A 13,273-nucleotide genomic window follows, 5' to 3' on the forward strand; every position below is an offset into this window, starting at 1 on the left:
TTTACGTAGAATGGGTTGTTGAAAATCAACGCGGCGAGCAGAAAGAACAGGGAGAACAGAGAGAGAACAAGGGAAATTCAAGGAGTGCAAGAGAAATTCAAAGATAACAAGAGGAAGGAAAGAAAAAGAAGTGAAATACAAGAAGAGCAAAAAATATGGGGAGAACAAAAGGAATGCGGGGAGAAAAAGAGGAATGCAGGTAGATTAGAAGAAATACAAGAAGAACAAGGGCAATGCAAGGAAAAGTTGGGAAAGACAAGGAGAATAAGGGGAATACAGGGAGAACAAGAGAAATGCGGAGAGAAAAAGAGGAATGACGGTAGATTAGGAGGAATACAGGAAGAACAAGGGCAATACAAGGAAAACATGGGAAAGACAAGGAGAACAAGGGGAATACAGGAAGAACAAGAGGAATCCTGGGAGAAAAAGAGGAATGCAGGGATAACATGGGGAATTCTAGGAGTGCAAGCAGGAATACAAGGATAACAAGAGAAAGAAAAGAAGAACAGGGAAATTATAAGAAGAGGAAAGAAAATACAGAGAGAAGAAGAGGATTGCGGGGAGAAAAAGAGAAATACAGAAGAACAAGGGCAGTACAAGGAGAAAAAGGGTAATGCAAGAAGAGAAAGGACAATACAAGGATAAGAAGAGCAATACAAGAAGAAGAAGGGCAATAAAAGGAGAGGAAGAGCGATACAAGGAGAACAAGGGCAATACAATAAGAGGAATGCAAGGAAAGCAAGGAGAAAACAAGAAAAACGACGAGAATACAAGAAGATGAAAGAGAATATAAGGAGAACAAGGAGAGCACAGGGAGAATAAGAGGAATACAGGGAAAACTGATGGAAAAAGGAGAACAAGGGAAAGGAAAGGAGAACAAAGGAAAAATAAGGAAATCAATGTAAAGAAAAGCAGAATAAGGTAATGCAAGGAAAACAAGGGGTATACAAAAAGAGGAATGGAAACGTAAGAGAAGGGAAAACAAGGAGAATACAGGGAGAGCAAAGGAAAGATAAGGAGAACAAGGGAATACAAGGATAACAAAGGAAACACAAAGATAACAGAGTAAAAACAAAGAGAATAAGACAATACAGGCAGAACAAGAGGAAGATAAGAAAAATAATGAGAAGGCAAGAATAGGAAAGGGAATATAAGGAGAACAAGGGAAATTGGGAGAACAAGGCGAATACGGAAAGAACAAAGAAAAGAAAAGGAGAAAAGTGGCTGTTACAGTTTTCTGTTACAATCAATTCCTAAGTTATCTGCATACCTTGTGAGCTTTACAGGTGTAGTACAAGTGGCTAAGTCTAATTTATTGATCCCTTTTCACAATTGAAGCGTCCTATAAACAATAGTAATATACGTTACAAGAGCGGTATGTTGACGTTTTCATGGTCGAGGAAAAGATTGAAAAAGCGAAACGTAGTTGAGCTTTTTTAATTTCCGAGAACATGAAAACAAACATACCGCTCATGTATTGTACATTATTTTGTGCGGAGATCGTTTATTACATACCTGAAAGACGAATTTCTAATTAGTTGCAATGAAATCTCCATGTTGGTTTCTGTTTAATGACGCCAACTTCGGAACACCAAAATATCTTTCTTCAACATTGTTGCTGTAAGATGTTTTCTGTGTTTACTATACGCCAGCAGGCCGTGATGTACGTCTGTCTTTTTTTTTCCCCAGTCTATAAATGCGAACTTAAAACAAACGGTAAGGTTATGTAATGATTTATTTTTCATTTTAATATTTTAACAATATTATTTATATAACATATTGCAGTAATAACATCGGCATCTGAATCTCGTTGATTTTTTCACGGCTTCCTTAATGTTACTTGTATCAGGAATGCACTAAGTTTCGTGGAGTAGTAGAGTTTACTTAATTTTTGAAAATATTTAAAAACAATAATTAACATTGCAATTTAGGTGAAATTGCAGTGGTAAGTTTCCAATTTATAATTATTACCATGTTAAACGTCTCTAAAAATAATATGTTAAAAGCCTAAAGCAGTAAAATGAATGTCGCGCTTAAGCGGTAAGAAGAGGGAAATTGTTATGTGTGTTAGGTTGGGAATACTGAATGTGGTATTTCACACTTACCGCGTATTGGTTCTGTGCGGAAAACAAGCAAATACGCACGATCTCGCACAAAATAAAGTCCCTGTTAAACGGTTCGCGGTGGCTTCCAGTTAAGATATGCTGCGTGGAGCTGCTCATTAACCCGGCGCATGTCCGCCACTTCCTGGCTTCGTAGGCTGCTGCTGCAGACGCATGTCAAGTAGCTCGCCACCGGTGAAGAAGTCAATTACAATATTATTTTATAGATTCTCGTCTCACAAATTAGGTGTTTTACGATGTACTAATTTATCATGAAACATGATATCTTAATTGAGAAATTAGACTTATTAGGAATCAAAGGTAATGCTTTAAACTTAATAAAATCGTATCTTAACGACAGAATTCAAATAACGAAAATTGACAATTATTCAAGTGAACCTTCAATTATTAATATAGGTGTTCCCCAAGGCACAGTTCTAGGCCCTATTCTATTTTTAATTTATATCAATGACTTATTAAAAATTGACTTACAACAATACAATGGTGTTCACAATTCTTATGCAGATGACACAGTTTTACTTTTTGGTGGAAAAACTTGGTATGATGCATATTATAATAATTCAAATAATGGACTTAAATTAATAAAAAAAAGTTTCACATAAATTACCTTTCTATCAACGAAAATAAAACCATAATTATTCCATTCTCATTATCTGAAAATGTAACAAACATCCTACATCTATATTAAGTATTAAATTACATAATTCTGATTGTTGTCTTATACAGTGTAAATGTTCGATTATTAAAGAGTCCTCTGAAGTTAAGTATTTAGGCTAAATTTTCGATAATCATTTAAAATGGAACCAACATATTAATTACCTTTGCAATAAATTACGTAAAATAGTATATTATTTTGTTTTATTGAGGAATTACTTGCCAATAAGTTTATTACGCACAATATATTTATCTTGATTTCAATCGGTAATTATGTATGGAATTATAGGATGGGGTAGCTCATTTAAATCTAATTTTAATCCACTTTATTTATTACAGAAGAAAATAATTAAAATATGTCTTCATAAACCTATTGATTTTCCATCTCAAAATTTCTTTTTAGACTTTAATGTACTTAACGTAAGACAAATTTACTACATTGTATTAATAAAATTCATACATAAAAATCGAAATAATTTTGAATTGTATTCTCATAGTTATGAAACAAAATGTATGAATTCTTTAAGATTGCTTGAACCAAAATGCAACAATGTTACAGTATTTAATCACAGTAGTAATTTAGGCGCAAGAATATATAACAAATTTATATTTAAATATCCTAATCTTGTCAATTCTAATAGTTCTAGTATTAAATTTAAAAAATTATGTATGGATTTTATAAAAATTGAAAAATTGTAAATTTAAATTTATGTACTACAATTGCATAGTAGACATAAGACAAATTGTATTGTATAATTATTAATTTCAATTCAGGAATCCGCCCCTGAGCACGAGTTCACCTCTTTCAGGGGCGAGCTAAAGTTTTTCTATATATAATATATGTTATGTTATAATGATTAGCAAAATAATAAATAAATAAATAAATCATACTCCTTCAGGTTTAAACATCACCATCACAAAAATTATCACTAGAGCCCCGATGTTTAGGCATTTACAACAGTTAAAATAGGCAGGCAAAAAAGGCAATAAAAACACAATAATCTTTGAAATAGACATTACAAATTTTAAAAAGGCATAATACATTTTAACAATAAATTTAAATTATATCAACATAACTCACATATTTATTTCGTAGTTGACACATGTTGACTTATAAAATACTTTTATGCTCGACCATGCCGAAATGTACTAATTATACACCTGCTAGCAGCCCTTTAATGCACCTCATTAAAGTACACCTATTCATTATAGTTCAGTTGTTCAGCCAATGAGAAATCACCATTGTAGCATGATAAAAGCGCAAGTATCGATTGTTCTCGGATATACAATCGAAAGACAACTAGCGAAATGTCACGGAGGCTGGAAATCCAATACTGTCGCAGAAGGTTATGTTCTGTTACTATAATAATTAGCGTTAATTGTAAATAATATTCAAATAAATTCAATTTGTCATCTCGTTTTTCAATTCTAAATCAATTTCCAGGTTATATCAAGATCAATGTTCATGTTATTCTCTAGATTATATCAAGGTCAATGACATTCGTTCCTCGGAAAAAATCAATATTTCGCTTCTGCGCACATCTGACAATTTAGAAGGTCAGTTCCGCTCCTCACTTACATAGCCATAAGATGAATACTAATGAATAATTTCAAGTTAGAAATATGGTCGAGCATAAAAAGTTGTATGAAACTTGTCTATAATGGTAATTAAGACCCTCGTATGAAAATTATGAAACTCGCCTGCGCTCGTTTCATAAACAAATACACTCACATCTTAATTACTACTATTATAGGCTCGTTGCATAATGTACTATTTTTTCGTGATTAACTGTCTTTTCACGAACCTTACATAACAAAACTGTTTCATCGGTTGAAAGCACATGAGCACAAAATTCACTAACGTAAACATGAAGTTTAATTTTCAATGGTTCACTGAATTTAGGCATTCTAGCTAACCGATTTTATATCTTGTCACCCGATAATGACTGACTGTTCCTCACTCAAAATTTCTTTCTCCTACAATAATAAAGACGTATAAGATTTTATAATATGAAAGCAAACAATTGGAAATGCTACGTGACAACTTCTATGAGAACGATCTTAATATTAATATTTTAAAATTTTAAAGCTGATTGTTGGTATCGTGAAGACATGACAATATATTTGTAACTGTAGATTTTCGATCATTATTCATATTACACCAATAGTATTAAAGCACGATTATTAGCAGATTAAGCACCGAAATAAATTGCTTTTATTTACTATTGTTACTAATTGAGTCGTTGTTTCAATTATTTAAATTTCATTCATATTACTTTACAGTTAATTATAAAATCGCAAACAAACAAGAAATATTGCTTCAAAATGACAAAAAAGAATAAATACCTTAAAAAGTCAAAATAGGCAAAATAAAAATTGGCCCTATCACTTTGATTTACTAAAAATCACATTTATATCTATGCAAATAATGATTTATTAATGATTTACTTCCACCCAGTAAAAAAGGCATTTTGCCAAACATCCGGGCTCTAATTATCACCATTCCCACAAACATCATCATTATCACAGGGGAATGGATTTTTAGTTCCATAGTATCTATTTTGTTTGCTACATCCTAGATGTACGTTATTGAGATATCTCTACGTTTCATGTACAGAGCATTCTCCCAAAAGTGCCTAAATGAATCATAAACTTCTACAAATGCCTAAAAAAACTGTGTTTTTGTCTAAAAAGCTCCTTCTTGGTATTTTGCTTATATTTAAATTAAAAATACCGGTACTAAAAATGTAAAAATACCCCCCAAAAACAACAAAAATGCTATTTAAAATATAAAAAAAAAATATATTTTTCAGACAAAAATTTGTCATTCAAGTTTCTTCTATATTAGTCTTAAAAGAGGAGAGAAGAAGATTTTACCTAATTTCCTGGAACAAATTTCGTTTGGAATAGTCCATTCTAGCATAAAAGGGGTGACAGGTTGTTCAACTTAGACAAGGGCTTACAAATTAATTTTCGCGTCATTGCAACCCCGTCATGCGAAATGAAACCCACCACTCTTTCACTGATAGAATTTGAGTTTTCATAGCACTCATTTTCAGCACCAGCCTCAAATCAGCAGGGAAATGTGCCACCGCCTGAGCTACTCCGGTGACTTAATACATTTTTGTTAGTAGTTGCTTTATTATTATTATTATTATTATTATTATTATTATTATTATTATTATTATTATTATTATTATTACTTACTTACTTATTTACTTGCTTACTTGCTTGCTTACTTACTTACTTACTTACTCACTTACTTACTTACTTACTTACTTACTTACTTACTTACTTACTTACTTACTTACTGGCTTTTAAGGAACCCGGAGGTTCATTGCCGCCCTCACATAAGCCCGCCATTGGTCCCTATGCTGAGCAAGATTAATCCATTCTCTATCATCATATCCCACCTCCCTCAAATCCATTTTAATATTATCTTCCCATCTACGTCTCGGCTTCCCTAAAGGTCTTTTTCCCTCCAGCCTCCCAACTAACACACTATATGCATTTCTGTATTCGCCCATACGTGCTGCATGCCCTGCCCATCTCAAACGTCTGGATTTAATGTTCCTAATTATGTCAGGTGAAGAATACAGTGCGTGCAGTTCTGTGTTGTGTAACTTTCTCCATTCTCCTGTAACTTCATCCCTCTTATTTTCCTAAGAACCTTATTCTCAAACACGCTTAACCTCTGTTCCTGTCTCAAAGTGAGAGTCCAAGTTTTACAACCATACAGAACAACCGGTAATATAACTGTTTTATAAATTCTAACTTTCAGATTTTTTGACATCAGACTGGATGATAAAAGCTTATCAACCAAATAATAACAGGCATTTCCCATGTTTATTCTGTGTTTAATTTCCTCCCGAGTATCATTGTTATTTGTTACTGTTGCTCCAAATTATTTGAACTTCTCCACCTCTTCAAAAGATAAATTTCCAATTTTTATATTTCCATTTCGTACAATATTCTGGTCACGAGACATAATCATATACTTTGTCTTTTCGGGATTTACTTCCAAACCTATATCTTATTATTATTATTATTATTATTATTATTATTATTATTATTATTATTATTATCAGCGGTAGTGATGACAGTGTGGTGACATTAATGATGATGATAATGAAGGTGATGATTATGGATGTTGGTTACGTTTACAGACGGAGCAGTTCACGGTTCTGTGGATTCTCTTCGCCAGCATCGTGTTGGGCAACACCGCTGTGTTGGTAGCCCTGCTCCTCAGCAAGGCTCGCAAGTCCAGGATGAACTTCTTCATCATGCACCTCGCCTTCGCAGGTATGCATTCGTACAATACGCACTTCCTTTTAAATGGGAGCTCAACACCGCATCTATAAATAAGCATTGATTTAAATTCCAGCTTTCACAGTAGGCAACTTTTTTACTCCTGGCCGCTAGGATGTCAACAGTTATTTCACCTACTTTTTCCAATCCATGGCTCTTGTCCCTTTTGGCGAATTTTGCCGCTCTTTCCTGCACCAATTTCCTCAGTCGGAGGAACGAGAGACTTGTTTATGTTACATGTAAGACTAACAGAGTGGATAGTACGTAATGTCATTAATTTCAGACTGTTATTCTTTGAGATATTTCAAATAAAAAAAGTTTCATACAGTTTTGCTCGTTTTTGCTTCCTTTTCGAGAAAAAAAAAATGTTTCATTAGGGCATTCGACAAGCAATGGAAACAATGCTGTAAATCAGTGCCCCTAGCGGTGAGAATTGAAATCTTGTAATAGAGCAGCGATTGTTTCATAAATTTTGAATATTGAAAGTCTCGAAGTAGTCATATTTTGTAAATACAGTGGCTGTTTTTGATCTGTAATAAACAATACAGGCCTAAAGGTACGAACAAAGGTGCTTCATAAAAATCCAAGTTGCAAGAGAAAAACATGCAACTCAGAGCTTTAGGGCATTACAAGAAGCCTGTGGGAGAGAAGTCCTACCATACTGAACTGTTTCAAGTTGGGTGGTAGCGAGGCATTCGCTTTCAATCAAGAGTTGACATCCGAAGAGCTTTAGATTGATCAGTGAGAGAGATATCCAGAAATGCTGCTGCAGATGGAGTCCGCCGTCTTCCAAGAATTTGGCAACGTATTGTTGACATGGCAGGAGACTATATTTGATGTATGTAAATTCAAAAGTAACCTAAATAAATTTAGTGTGAAACATTGACAATGTTGCCATTACTTTTCAAATGCCCTAGCATATGAAACATTTCGTAGCGTGTTTTGAGTAAGCCATTGATCTAATTTCTAATATACTTACTTACCTACTTAGGCCTACTTACTTACTGGCTTTTAAGGAACCCGGAGGTTCATTGCCGCCCTCACATAAGCCCGCCATTGGTCCCTATGCTGAGCAAGATTAATCCATTCTCTATCATCATATCCCACCTCCCTCAAATCCATTTTAATATTATCCTCCCATCTACGTCTCGGCCTCCCCAAAAGTCTTTTTCCCTCCGGTCTCCCAACTAACACTCTACATGCATTTCTCGATTTGCCCATACGTGCTACATATCCTGCCCATCTCAAACGTCTGGATTTAATGTTCCTAATTATGTCAGGTTAAGAATACAATGCGTGCAGTTCTGCGTTGTGTAACTTTCTCCATTCTCCTGTAACTTCATCCCTCTTAGCCCCCAATAATTTGCTAAGCACCTTATTCTCAAACACCCTTAACCTATGTTCCTCTCTCAAAGTGAGAGTCCAAGTTTCACAACCATAAAGAACAACCGGTAATATAACTGTTTTATAAATTCTAACTTTCAGATTTTTTGACAGCAGACTGGATGATAAAAGCTTATTAACCGAATAATAACAGGCATTTCCCATATTCATTCTCTGTTTAATTTTCTCCCGAGTAACATTTTGCGTATATTTGTTACTGTTGCTCCTAGGTATTTGAATTTTTTCCACTTCTTCAAAGGATAAATTTCCAATTTTTAAATTTCCATTTCGTACAATATTCTCGTCACGAGACATAATCATATACTTTGTCTTTTCGGGATTTACTTCCAAATCTATCCCTTTACTTGCTTCAAGTAAAATTCCCGTATTTTCCCTAATCGTTTGTGGATTTTCTCCTAACAAATTCACGTCATCCGCATAGACAAGCAGCTGATGTAACCCGTTCAATTCCAAATACTGTCTGTTATCCTGGACTTTCCTAATGGCATACTCTAGAGCAAAGTTAAAAAGTAAAGGTAATAGTGCATCTCCTTGCCTTAGCCCACAGTGAATTGCAAACGCAGCTGACAGAAACTGACCTATACGAACAAATATACTCAGTCCAATATACTTCAGTCCCAATATACTCAGTCAATTTAAGAGAGCAGGGTATTATGATAAGAAATGACTGAAAGAATATTAATTTTTTTACTTTAAATGTGCAGAAATTTGATCCAAACGAATGTATAACATTTTAAAATATCATTTGAGGACGAAAAGTTACACTTGATCGGATCAGCATAAAATTTGTGAAATCCTTAGCAATGTGGATTCAGAGAAGTGAGCAAAATAAGTACAGGAAAAAGAGTTTAAAAGTTTGTATGCATTTTAAATTTAATGAGTGTAGCCTTTTAAAGATGGGATAATAAATTGCACAACCACCATAGGGTTCTAAACCACCTTTAAAGTACACAGTAGACATCATATCTTCATTTTCTATTAAAAAAATGCTTTTTGACCAAGAATTACCAAACTTTCCCTCACCATCTCCCTTAATTATACAACATAATACATTATATCGTGTTATATAATACAATGTATTGTTCACGTCTAACATTGAGACAGCTAGCTGCTACTGTACCACTGCATGGGCTGACATTGTTCGTTGCTCTTTTGTCTCGACATTTGAAACAACAGTTGACTGTAAGAAGAAAGGCGGTTTCAATCTAAAATACCTCAATTTGTGTATCAATGGCAACAGTAGTAATTGAATTTAGCTCGCTAGAATGCAGTTATATTCTGATGCTTAAAGCGACACAATTTCCTTTGTATTGCTGTCTGACGTTTGCCAAACTCGTGTTCTTCCATGTCTGTATTTTGGGACGCTCTTTCACCGTCGCTGGCCATATCTGTTTGTATAATAGACGTAGTTGTAATTGCTGTTTTGTCCTTAATTTAGTTTTCGTTCTCTTTGAATATAATTTTCGGTGGCATCTTTAGTTAGAATGCTGCCAGCCAGAGGTGGCTCCCGTCGTTGTTGGTACCTTGTTTTTGTAGACGACGTACGAAAACATATTATTTCGTGTTTAACATATTCCTAAAATTTATTTTAAAAATAGTTACACTGTTGTTTCTTTAATACCTTTGCGCTTTGGTTGAAAATACAAGCTGTCTCAAATAACAACCTGTCTGTGTGTCTGCCGCTCTGTTTATGTGTCTGTCTGTTTGTTCCTTTGCTTGTTTGTTACCTTATTTATTTATTTATTTATTTGTTTACTTGTTTATTTGCTTACTTATTTTCTTGTTTACTTATTTATTTATTTATCTATCCATTTATTTATTTATTTATTTATTTATTTATTTATGTATTTATCTATGTATTTATTTATTTTTTGTTTTTTATTTACTTGTTTATTTATTATTTATTTATTTACTTACTTATTTATTTATTTACTTATATATGTTTATTTGTTTACTTGTTTATTTATTTATTTACTTTTTTATTTATTTACTTGTTTCTTGTTTATTTGTGTACTTGTTTATTTGCTTACTTCTTTACTTGTTTATTTATTTATTTATTTATTTATTTATTTATCTTTTTATCTATTTATTTATTTATCTATTTATTTATTTATCTATTTATCAATTTATTTATTTATTTATCTACTCATTTATTTATTTATTTATGTATTTATTTATTTATCTTTTTATCTATTTATTTATTTATCGACTTATCTATTTATTTATTTATCAATTTAGTTATTTATTTACCTACTCATTTATTTATTTATTTGTTAGTTTATTTATTTATTTATTCATTTATTCATTCATTCATTCATTCATTCATTCATTCATTCATTCATTCATTTCTATTGCAACTGATTTAACTTAAAAATTATAAATTTTAGATATAGAGAAAATGTAAAAAGGGAAACTGATTTTGCCATATAGGCGAAAACGTCCGTTTTTTTATAATACGGTAATAAGGAAGGAATGGTAAACGGAAAAAAAAGTTTGGGGCAGAAGAAGATATCAGATGATAAAAAAACATTAAGGTACATCGATCGTATGCGGATACTAAGAGGAAGGCGGAAAATAGCAGATACTGGAGAATGCTGGGTTTGCAGTGAAAGACCTCTCCTCGGGCAAGAGACAATGAATTAATGAATGGTAATAAAACAACAAGTTTTCATACTTTTAGGCTGCATGATAAGTCATTATGACTGAATAATGAAAATAAATACATTACGGTTATCCGAACCAAGGATTCTAACCAACAGAAAAATGTTGCTTAAAATATAGCAGGTAAACGTGCTGTCGCATTCTATTCTCGGTGTTGAGCGGATTGTAGAAAGCTAAGTAAGTTACCACGACTTAACTTGAACCTGGAATTGAACCCGGACTTTCTCAGTTCGTAATCTGCCTCTCTGCCGACTGAGTGAAGTACTATTGATCCTGAATTTTCTGGAATAAAAAATAATGTCGCGTGTCTCAGCGAGATTAATCGGTTTTTGGTGCCGAAGACAGGAGCGAGGGCAGAGAGACAGACATGTAGCTACAAGTGATCTCAGGACTGTCATTGTTTGATGTCAGGCGAAGTGGAAGAAGACATTGAAAACGGAATAAAAGAATTGAAAAGCCGTCTGTGAAAGAAGCTGATTACAGGAGCGTTTTGTTGACTTTGAACGTGGGCGCATTTCCAGGCTTGACGTTTTCTTTGCCGCCCACTACAATATCCACGGCCCATTCACTCTACTTCCCAATCGTGACAAAGAGTTTCACGTATATTCTGGATTCTTATTATTCTAGGAAAAGAGTATTGTCATACTGAAAAAATATATTGAGAAATTTTAATAAAAATGTACAGAAATAAAAGTAGGCTATCCTATATTACGTCCCGCACCGTGGCGTCGCGGTCTAAGGCATCCCGCCTAGGACTCGCGTTACGGAATGCGCGCTGGTTCGAGTCCTCATGGGGGAAGACATTTTCTCGTGAAATTTCGGCTAGTGTATGGGACCGGTGCCCACCCAGCATCGTGATGCACTTGGGGAGCTACGATAGGTAGCGAAATCCGGTTGCGAATACCAGCTATAACGGCTGGGGGGATCATCGTGCTGACCACACGATACCTCCATTCTGGTTGGATGATCATCCACCTCTGCTTCGGCATGTGGGCGTGAGGCCAGCAGCCGGCTGGTCGGTCTAGGCCCTTCACGGGCTGTAGCGCCACGGATTATTATTTATTATTATCCTATATTACGATACAAGATATGGAACTACTTTTTACAAAATCGAGGAAAAGTTTTGAAAACGAGCACAGCGAGTTTTCTTTTTCATTTTCCGAGATTTTGTAATTCACTTCACAAACGTGCATTGTAGATACAGCATTTTTTGCACTATCATATTTTTAAAATTGCGAATACAATTTATTTTGTACATCTTGATTACACAACTTTCAATAGTATATCACTTCGGAAAACGCATTATGTGTCTTTCATGTGTTACATTTTATATTACCTTGTTAACATGTTTCGGCCTGCTATTGGCCATCTTCTAAACTGGTTGTTGCTAGTCTAGGCGCCTTCTGTTTTGTTTCCTGTGGGGGTGTGTTTGTGTAGTGTAATGTGGAGTCAAGGAGGGTATGTGTTCTGAAATTGAGTTGTGTGTTGAGAATTTCATTTGGATGTGTTTTTGTGTGTCTATATACGTATTTCGTATTGTTCTAGTGTGTTTAGTTTCTGGTTTTTTGGTTGGATGTGTAGGCTTTCCATACCAATGAACCAACATGATTACAAAGAAGAGCTAAACACTGAATTGAAAGGAAAAGGTATTGAACATTAAACGTAAACAAACAACAACAACCCTTCTCGTCTCTTACAAACATCTCAACAAACAAATAGGGGTGCACACATTCGCTCATATTGACGTACGCCCGCGCAAAAACATTTTCAACAGTAACTTCGAAACGACGCGCCAAAAGACATAGGTTGTTTAACAAAAAGGATTCCTTAATGTTATATCTATCATCCCTCAGAGTTTGTCCCAGAAGTTTTTAATCACCCTGTATTTTAAATATGATTGTCAGTTTTTACAGCTATATTCCCACCTATATTCCATGTGATCCAAGGTACAACAGGGTGTGTTCCAAGGTACGTGAACCTGTTGTACCTTTGAACACATTATATCACTTCATCTTATTTTTTCCATCCTTAATAGATCTGTAAAACAGGAAAATACATACAGGAAGTTGTAAAGGAATCTTCAATAATTATTTCAAGTATGTTTTCATTTAAAAAATGTCATT

General features: G+C 34.0%; 1 protein-coding gene across 2 annotated transcripts in view; it reads left to right on the forward strand.

Annotated features, from left to right (window-relative positions):
• LOC138702920 (cardioacceleratory peptide receptor-like) overlaps positions 1–13,273 on the forward strand; it is a 167,558-nt gene that overhangs the window by 117,071 nt on the left and 37,214 nt on the right. For both annotated transcript variants that reach the window (XM_069830327.1, XM_069830326.1), the window contains exon 3: positions 6,944–7,079. In XM_069830327.1, the coding sequence (XP_069686428.1) occupies positions 6,944–7,079 (136 nt within the window). The remainder of the gene's footprint in view (positions 1–6,943; positions 7,080–13,273) is intronic.

This window comes from Periplaneta americana, chromosome 7 (genome assembly GCF_040183065.1).
Source record: "Periplaneta americana isolate PAMFEO1 chromosome 7, P.americana_PAMFEO1_priV1, whole genome shotgun sequence".
NCBI classification, from domain to species: domain Eukaryota; kingdom Metazoa; phylum Arthropoda; class Insecta; order Blattodea; family Blattidae; genus Periplaneta; species Periplaneta americana.